Genomic DNA, 9,765 nt, shown 5'->3' on the forward strand with positions numbered 1-9,765 from the left:
TCAGGACTTTGCATTTGCTTCTGGGATTGTAGGGGGAAGAGAGGCTGGAGCTATGAACCATTGTTGTACTTGGGCTGGAGCACTCATCCCTGCTGGGAGGTGTAGAGTACAAGCAGTGACAATGTGAAGGAGCTGAAATAAGAACTTCTGGCTCATAGGAATGATTTGAAATGGTGGGCATTATGACTGTACCATTTAGAGTTTGGAGACAGTGACCTAGGGAAACTGGTTCTCAGGATGAAGAGAGTAAGGTAGCCCTTACGGTGGCATAAGGGGTAGCTGGTGTGTGTGTGTGTGTGTGTGTGGTGTAGGGTGTGGGAGGTAAGAGGGTGAGATGGAGAATAACTAGGAATAGGACTAAAAACTTCTTCTTCTTTTTTTTTTTAAGATTTTATTTATTTATTCGACAGAGATAGAGACAGCCAGCGAGAGAGGGAACACAAGCAGGGGGAGTGGGAGAGGAAGAAGCAGGCTCATAGCGGAGGAGCCTGATGTGGGGCTCGATCCCATAACGCTGGGATCACGCCCTGAGCCGAAGGCAGACGCTTAACCGCTGTGCCACCCAGGCGCCCCAGGACTAAAAACTTCTAATCAAGATTTTGGGTGTATAGATCTGCATCCCAAGACCCACTATATATCCTTTTTCCTTCCCTGTGATCTTTACCTCTTTCTCATTTTGCACCTTGCTCCCCAGTTGCTTTTTCTCATCCATTCCCTCTCCCACCCTTTTCACCATCCCATCACGTACACTCTATCCACCTAGGAGACTTGTGAAACAGCTAAATGCAATCAAGATAACCAGAGTATATCCTCAGCCCTAAAAAGTTACAAAGCTTTCTTCCAGAAAGACTGTATCAGCTGAAGAGAAGTAAGAGCCAACCTGCAGCTTAAGAAAAAGGGGAAGATGAGTTGTTTAACCAAGACATTGGAAGGGTCAGTATCTCGGCTTAGGGATCAATGAGTGAAGGTTTCCCAAAGGCTGGATGAGACTACTTTCAAAAAGCATGGATTTTCTGAGCAGTCTTTGGCGACGAATACTAGCCTGTATGGGGAGTGTCTAGGGAGAGGATAACCTGTTCCTGTGACTTCGGTCAGCAGGCCACCAGAGCGCAAGCAACCCCAGACAGGTCGTCGGTTTTACTAGACTAGTGACAAGGATGAGCGCATGCTCAGTTCCAGACGTCCCTCCTCTTGGCAACGGATCGAGTCACGATAGCTTAGCTTAGCTTCAATTTCAGCTTCAAGCTTACTCTTTGTTATTACTCCTCGCAAGCCCATGACTCAGTGGAGCGGTGGCGTATCCCAGGGCCCCGAACCCAGGACAGGGAGGGCGGGGCACGCCCGGCGCGCAGGCGCGGGCATCCCACAACCGGAAGCAGCGCGGGGCCAGGCATGGCGGCGGCGGCGGCGGCCGAGAGTGTCCCCGCGACCCAAAGAGAGGAGCCGGTTCGAGGTACGTAGAGTAGCTGGGGATGAAGTGTCTATTGGCGGCCGGGGCGTCACCTGGCAGGAGCGAGCAGCTCGGAGGGGCGCACCTGACCGGACGACTGAGGCGGTTTGGCCACGGGGTCGGGTCTGAGCCAAGGGCCGGTGCAAGGGAGCGGAGTTGGCGTGTCAGGTGGGGTAAGGACAAAGTGAGGGACTTGAAATTGTGGCACATGGAGAATGGAGCCGACCTGAGCGAGTGAGGACAGGTGCGGGATGTGGGGAGAGGACACCGTGGCTGGATAGGACCTGGTGTAGGGCGGGACACTTACTCGTTCTTTGATTCAGACGATGCCGCCGTGGAGACAGCTGAGGAAGCGAAGGAGCCGGCTGAGGCTGACATCACTGAGCTCTGCCGGGACATGTTCTCCAAAATGGCAACTTACCTAACTGGGGAACTGACAGGTGAGGCGGGCTGTGGGCTGTTTCGGGTTCTGCCCTAAACCACTCGCTGGAGCTGCAGTTTGGCTCTGGGAGCTGTGAGGTGCGTTAGCAGCATCGGTCCGTGGCTTCCTGCCCAGCACTCCCCATGCCCAGAAATATGCCTGTTGGAAGTTTGGGAAGGTCATGAATGGGAAAGAAAAAGGTCCGTTCCTTCCCTGGAGAAATTCACTAGCTAATTTCAGAAATGCATAAAAATACCTAATATAACTTTGTAAGCCTCGGTAGTGTAGACGAAGTATGAGAAGACAAAAAAGAATTCATCAAGAAATGCTTCCTTGGGGGAGGCGTATTTTGAACAGAATTATGAAGGGCATTTCTGACCAAAAGGGGGAAACGATTAGTGAGTGAGGTGGTATAAGCAAGCAGATGTATTTACTGGGGCAAAGAGAAATGAGATCGGGGAATGGAGAGTGACCTGCAGATTTAGGGACCTACTACAGTGGTCTGAGTATTTGGTGACCCACACTTTGGGACATAGTTAATTTTGGGTTCATTTTGTATATGAATGAACCCATGTATGAACACATGACCTGTGTGTGGAGAAAGGTCCAAAAAGTGAAGTTTGGTCCTGTGTGGCCTCACATAAGCATTGTTTCACTTCCCCAGGAAATTGCTGTGAGCTAAATTTGGGAACCAGAATTAATGAGAAAAGGCTTGATGCAGAATGAGAGGGCTTGTGAGTCTCTCTCAGTCTGATCAGTTTTGTAGTTATTGCTGAGCAAGAGAAACCAAGTAACAAAATCTAGATTTTTGGCTTCTCTTTAAAAATTCCAAAGATTTGGCAGTACTACTTCCCCATTCTTGCGATGCTGTGATTGACTAGAGCTGAGCAGCTGTCTCCTCTAAATGGACTAGTGCAATGCAGTGTGTCCCCACCACTCTTTTTTCTCCCTTTTACTGGGATCTGCTCAGTTGCCATTTATCACTGTTCTTATAGTGTTGTTTTTTTAGTAGTGGTAGAGAAACTATTTTCTGTACCAATATTTCTATCCAAGTTGGTAAAGTAAATGATAGATAAGACGACTGAGTGTTCTAAGAAATGAGAGAGAGCATATTTCTTTGTGGAAGTGAATAGTCTTATGTGTTTAACATGTAAACACCTGGCTTGCTTCATTCATTTACATGATCTTGCAGGCTCCTAGGTATTAGGGTGTGACTCGTTTTTTTAGAGAGACTAATTTGCAAGCAGTGAGGGTATGAATACAGAGGAGAGAGCTCAGACATAGGAGCAAGATTTCGGATGAAAAGTAATGATGATGGTCAGAGACAGGGTGATGGTAAAAGGAGTGGAAAGGGGAGCATGGGTGCAAGAATATCACAGAAGTGGAATTTATAGGACTTGTTGAAGTGCCTATGGAGGGATGGGAGCAGCCTAAGAGGTGTTTGAGGTTTTAAACTGATGGTGCCATCATCTAAAATAGGAAAGTGGGAAAGCAGAACCATGTTTAGTGTAAAAATATTTTTGGTTTTGACTTGGCTGATTTTTAGATATGACCAGGACACTCAGGTGACTTGCTCACTGAGCTCAGAGAGTGATCAGAGCAGGGGAGACAGATTCGGGAGTCACCTGCACAGCAGTGCGAGTCAAGCCTCTGCAGGATGAGATTGGCAGGAATGTGCTTAGGGATAGCTGAGGGCCTCAACTATAATCTCAGTGAATGCTTGTATAGGGCAATGAATTTGTTTCTGACAACAGCTCTTAAAGTACCTAGGTTTACAGATGATTTACTTATTATAAAATTAATTTTATAATTTCATAATTTCCCTGTGATTGTCATTCTTACTTGTACAATGCTTTTTTGAGTTTGAAAGGAAGCTAGCATCATCCTGGGAATGCCCATATGAATGTGCCACTCATCAGTCGTGTCACAGCTGAGAAAAAGTTGGGAAGTGATAGTTAAGGATGAATGAGAAAGGATCTAGCATGGAAACTTACAAAGAGTGGATTGGAAGAGATGAGAAAATCAGGGTAATATGATGATGTAGCAGCCAAGGGAAATGAGCATTTTGTGAAAAGAGAGAGATCATAGTGTCAGGTACTATGGAGAGGTTCAGGAGGATAATAACTGAGAAAACGCTGTGGATTTGGTGCTTTGGAGAGCACCGATGACCTTGGAGCACCCAATTTCCCTGGATGGTGGGGCCAGAGGCCAGGCTGCAAGGGTTTACATGAGTGATTGGTGAGGAAGAGGAAGCAGGGAGTATGAGCTGGTCTTTCAAAAGGATTAGCAGTGAAGCTCCTTAATGCTTTATTTACTGAGCAAAGGGTGTAGGTGTAGCAGAAGAGAGAGTGCTTTTGGGCTGGAGAGAAACTGGAATATATTTCTAGATAAAGAGGAAGCTGCCAGGATAGAGAATTTGGAAATGCCAGGCAAAGGAGATGATTGAAGAGAGGCCCTGAAGAAGTGGAAGCAAGAGCATGGGAGAAGTTGTCTTGGCAAGAATAGGAGCACTCCTGCCTCTTGGGAAGATACAGAGGTACAGAGAAGTTTTGAAGTGAGGCAGGAAGGTTGAGGCAGCTCATATAAGTGGAATTTTCCACTTTTCAGGAACATTGGAGGAGAAGCCATTTGCTTTGAGTAGGGATGAGGAAGGGAACTGAGGATATGAGAAGGAGGCAGCTGGTTTAGAAAAGTCAGTGTGTAAAATGCAATATAGACTCACACAGTAATAAATGAGTTACTAAGAAGAGGTGAGGTCCTAGTTGATTTTATTATGTATTTATGATGCAGTCCTCCAGATTACATGTTATCATACCATAGAAATACCTAAACTATGTCACCTCTCTTTTCTTAGGATATGAATTTATTATTTCCCCTTTTAACCAAGATTCTGAAGTCTCTGGATCTTATTTGGTTTAAATAGTCTGCTGATTATTCCCTGAGTTTCTACTTAGACATTCAGAGTACAAAGGCTGAGTACAGCTGTCATAAATCAGTAGCGGCCTCCTCCTTTGACGTTCTTTGGGTCCTGCCTTGAACTACCATTTGGCCTGTGACTCCACATTCCAGTGATCTATGACAAATCTTAAAGGCATCACATCTTCTGTTTATTTTAAAGCCACCAGTGAAGACTATAAACTCCTGGAAAATATGAATAAACTAACCAGCCTGAAGTATCTTGAAATGAAAGATATTGCTATAAACATTAGTAGAAACTTAAAGGACTTAAACCAGAAGTGTAAGTAATAATTTTTATAATTAAACATGTTTGTATTTAATATTCTTTTGTGCTTGGGGTTGTGGAGAAGTAGAGGGAACGTGGCATCTGTCCTGAGGGAGCTCATTCTCTAAGAGTGAATTACAAAGTTATGGTGAATTTCTTCCATTTTGAGGATTAGCATGTTTCGATGTGGTTGTTTCTGCTTCTGAAACTTGATGTGATCAGTTTATTCCTGGAAAGGGAGAGGGGAGAGAAAGTGTGGTCAGAGTCTAGTGAATTTATTTAACAATGAAATCCATAAAGGACTACTCTATAAGCAGAAAACCAGAACATCTATAAATGGAAAATGCTAATTTAGACTGGCAGAATATGTTTTTCCATGGACTTGGATTTGTGTTCCCTATCTCTTAGGGTACTCGTTCTTGCTAGGGGATTACTCAAGAAACTGAATCAGTAATGGAAAGATTGCTTGAGGAGCAAGGAACTTGAAAGAGGAAAATTAGTGGATGAGAGAGACTTGCTTTGTCCAGGTCACAGTTCTGCCTGATCAGCTAGCTCCTGTCTGCTAGTGTTTGTCCTGCGAGTGATCAGAATCATGTCACCCCACCTAGTGTGTCTTGGGCAGAGCTGGAGGGACACTAGCATTTTTACTTTCCCCCTCTTTTCTACACTCCGTGTTGAGGCTGTATGAATATGTGGTCTCTTTGTTTTCGAAGATGCTGGACTGCAGCCTTATCTGGATCAGATCAATGTAATTGAGGAGCAAGTAGCAGCTCTTGAGCAGGCAGCCTACAAGTTGGATGCATATTCAAAAAAACTGGGTAACCATTTTTATTTCTGTTTTGATTTAATAAGAGCACCCCACCCCCCAGTATGACCTTAGCTAATAGGATAGTTAACATTTATGGTGTACTATGATGATCTATTTTAATTAACCTCACAAAAACCTAGTGAGAGTAATTATTTAATAGTGTAGTAATAAATATACTATTTCCCGAGTACTTAATGCTATGTATCAGGCACTGTTCTTAGTGCTTTATATATATTATGCTTTTTGGCCTCCCAGTGATCTACGAAATAAGTACATGATTTTTATCCCCATTCTTTGGAGGAGGAAACTGATCGAAGGGGTTAAATAACTTGCATAAGGATACAAAGCTAGCATGTGAAAGAGCTATATTCCAAACCAGGTCTGTTCCATTACAGAGCTCAAGCTCTTAAAATTGTGGTTTAACCGCCTGAAGCATCTTTAGTAATGTAGATACATATGTCTTAAAAAATAGAAAAGTCAATCAAGATTGAGTTTTCTTGAAGGATTACTTTTCCTTTAAGGAAGAAACTGGTACTTGTGTTGTTGATGGCTTGCTAACTGGCTGTGGCTCTTATATCCATGATTAAAAACAATGCATTTGTCTTTATCCTAGATCTAATTTACAGATTATTTTATTTTCATCATTGACAATTGTTGACTACTTCAGGGGAGAGGTCTGTAACAGACTGAGATTTGACATGAGTGGTGATTAAGGTTCATTGTCCATAAGTAAATTTACTAAATGGTGACTGAACTTTACTATATAGAAGGCTTTGTACCAGGTGCTTTCAAGGTTTGTTTTGTTTTGTTTTCAAGGTTTTAAAGAAAAAGATAATCTGTCACATTAAGAGGCTTATTTCGTGGTCTTTCAAATATCTGTCTTTCAAAATTGCTTCCCTATAGTGAGGTGTAGGAATAAGAAAATAAAAGGGGAAACGTACATTTATACGTCCAGAAAGTTCCAGTCTGGCTTCCAGAGAGTGCCTGGGACAGTGCATGGAGAACAATTTCCTGTGCTTAGTAAGGCTTCCCATGACTCCAATGCCAGTAGATCTGCTTAATCCTGGTGGAGATATCTGAGCAGATGCTGTTGACACGGTTAGAACTTAGTGACCTTGTTCTTAATTGTGTGTGTGTGTGTGTTTGACTCCTTAAGTTGTGCACATCAATGATAGATACACAAATATCTGTCCTTAGCTAATATGATAGTTAACATTTATGGTGTGCCTCCAACTTGGACCCAGTTTGGACAGATTATGAGATTGAAGGCAGTAGTTTGTTTTGTTTTGTTTTGTTTTTTTAATGTAATAGATACTGTTGAATTTGCCTGGAAATGCTAACTAAAAAGATCTCTGTAAGAGCTGGTTTTAAAAGATGTAACTTCCCCTCTCTCCCTGGCAGAAGCCAAGTACAAGAAGCTGGAGAAGCGATGAAAAACTTATTCCTGTGGAACAAAGTCTTTTTAACATGGAAGAATAATTTATAAGACCTGAATCCTGAGGCTGATGAATTGTCAAAACTCCTCAAAAGGAAACTATGCTGGTCGTCCCAGAAACGTCCCCACATTGGAGTTAACTGGAGGACTCTGGCTACCCCTGACCTTCTTTTGAGGCAGTATCCCTCAGAAACTCACACTTACAGCTCCTTACCTTTTACTTGAATGTTTCATCATCCACTCAGGACAGAGAGTCTCTCAAAGTTCAGGATAAACCTGGGCTTGCCAGTAGAATCAAATGAGAGGACTCATTTTTCTCTCATAGTGGTTGATTACTACATTATTTTCTTAATGGCTGGTTTTTTGAGTTTCTGTGTCAACAGTGTTTTTTTCTATTAATGATGCTGATGTATTGCTAATAAGATCCTAAATTAAAAAAGAAAAACAAATTTGTTCTTTACAGATTATCACCTTGTGAATGTCAGTAATTTACTTTTCTATAACATTGCAAATAACAGAAATCTTAAAATAATTTCAGGCCGAGTTTTCTAGATTGAGCAGAAGCAGTGAAAAGAGTGTTTTGGTAGCTTGATGTATGTGATGGGCCCCTCCTGTCTCTTCTCTACGTGAGTCAGATGCCTGGAGATGGATGACATCTTGACACATGTTCCCCTTTGGAAAAGTGATAAAGACAAAGACAGAGTGTGTATGTGTGTGTATGTGTTAGGTGGGGAGGTGGGGCTGCCACTCATAAAATAAAGCATTTTCTAAAACATCTTCCTACTTGTGCCTACAGGGTCAGGGGGCTGCTAGGGACCCGACTGTCTTCCTTTCAGACTAGAGACATCAATGGATGGAGGATACTGACTGGCCAGTCTAGTTTGGAGGACCCGCATCTTTATTCAGAGTTGGGTGTTAGCACCTAAGAAGGGGTCTGAGGTCCTCAGTTCTGTCTCCCAAAGAGTTCTTAACCCTGATTCTGTCCTTTCCCACTGTCTCTGTTCTAGACTATTTGTCCCCTGCCCACTGCACCATAGCTGTGTCTTCTCACCATAACTATCCCTCCAGCACACCTTCCACACTGTCAGAACAACCTTTCTTTTTTTTTCTTTTTTTTTTTTTAAGATTTTATTTATTTATTTGACAGAGATAGAGACAGCCAGCGAGAGAGGGAACACAAGCAGGGGGAGTGGGAGAGGAAGAAGCAGGCTCATAGCGGAGGAGCCTGATGTGGGGCTCGATCCCATAACGCCGGGATCACGCCCTGAGCCGAAGGCAGACGCTTAACCGCTGTGCCACCCAGGCGCCCCCAGAACTACCTTTCTAAAATGTAAAGTGGCTATGTTACCCCTCCTGCTTAGAATCCTTAAGTGACTTCTAATAGCCTCTTTGAAAAAGCCAAACTATTTTTGTTTTTTTACTCAGAAACCAAAATTCTACTTATGTTTTTAAAAAGATTTTATTTATTTGAGAGAGAGAGAGCAAGGGCAGGGACAGGGGCAGAGGGAGAAGCAGACTCTGCTGAGCAAGGAGCCCTAAGTGGAGCTCGATCCCAGGACCCTGGGATCATGACCTGAGTCGAAGGCAGACACTTAACCGACTTAGCCACCCAGGCACCCCAGAAACCAAAATTTTAATGAAATATTTCAATTCACTTTTGTGTTTCTAAGGATGAACTTGTATAATGTAATTCCCTTTGGCTCATTACTAAACTTCCTATAACTTTTTTATAGAAGATTTGAAACACTTGGTCAGATATATATTCTGACACAGAAACTAGTGTTTTAGAATTGATGTAGTGGACAAGCTCCCCAGTTACATTAGGATATAGGGTTCTCCCAAGATAGAGCTGAAAATACAGTTTTTTTCCTCTGTGTGTATGTTGCTGGGAGGTGAGGAGATGTAAGTTCTTTATTTTTTTCCCCAGCTTTATTGAGCTATAATTGACATATAACGTTGTGTAAGTTTTAAGGTATATAATGTGATGATTTGGTATATGTTTATATTGTGAAATGACTACCATAATAGGGTTAGCTGACAGCCATCAGTCCACATAGTTATCTTTTGTGTGTGTGGTAAGAACATTTAAGATCTACTCTCTTAGCAACTTTCAGATATAGTTGACCCAAGAACAACATGTTATTTGAACTGTATGGGTCTGCTCATATGCAGATTTTTTTTTAGGTAGAGTACTATATGTGTATTTTTTCATGATTTTCTTAACATTTTTTTATTCTCTAGCTCACTTTATTGTAAGAATACAGTGTATAATACATATAACATGCAAAATACATGTTAATCAATTGTTTATGTTATTGGTAAGGTTTCCAGTCAACAGTGGGAGGAGTCAAAGTTATATTCAGATTTTTGACAGTGCAGGGGTCAGTGCCCCTAACCCTGCGTTGTTCAAGGGTAAACTATATATTAT

The 9,765-nt window shown here is 42.5% G+C and overlaps 1 protein-coding gene across 2 annotated transcripts; it reads left to right on the forward strand.

The window, feature by feature from the left end:
* Positions 1 to 1,343: 1,343 nt before the first annotated feature.
* BLOC1S2 (biogenesis of lysosomal organelles complex 1 subunit 2) lies at positions 1,344 to 7,804 on the forward strand. Of its 2 annotated transcripts, XM_026493873.4 has the most exons (5): positions 1,344 to 1,453; positions 1,774 to 1,890; positions 4,990 to 5,109; positions 5,808 to 5,912; positions 7,304 to 7,804. In XM_026493873.4, the coding sequence occupies exons 1-5, from the start codon at positions 1,393 to 1,395 to the stop codon at positions 7,333 to 7,335; spliced, it is 435 nt and encodes a 144-aa protein (XP_026349658.1). In that variant the 5' UTR covers positions 1,344 to 1,392; the 3' UTR covers positions 7,336 to 7,804. The 2 variants fall into 2 exon arrangements, with proteins under 2 accessions (XP_026349658.1, XP_057164550.1); XM_057308567.1 differs by having other exon boundaries at positions 5,808 to 7,804.
* Positions 7,805 to 9,765: the final 1,961 nt, after the last annotated feature.

The sequence above is a fragment of the Ursus arctos genome, unplaced genomic scaffold (genome assembly GCF_023065955.2).
Source record: "Ursus arctos isolate Adak ecotype North America unplaced genomic scaffold, UrsArc2.0 scaffold_7, whole genome shotgun sequence".
Classification (NCBI taxonomy): domain Eukaryota; kingdom Metazoa; phylum Chordata; class Mammalia; order Carnivora; family Ursidae; genus Ursus; species Ursus arctos.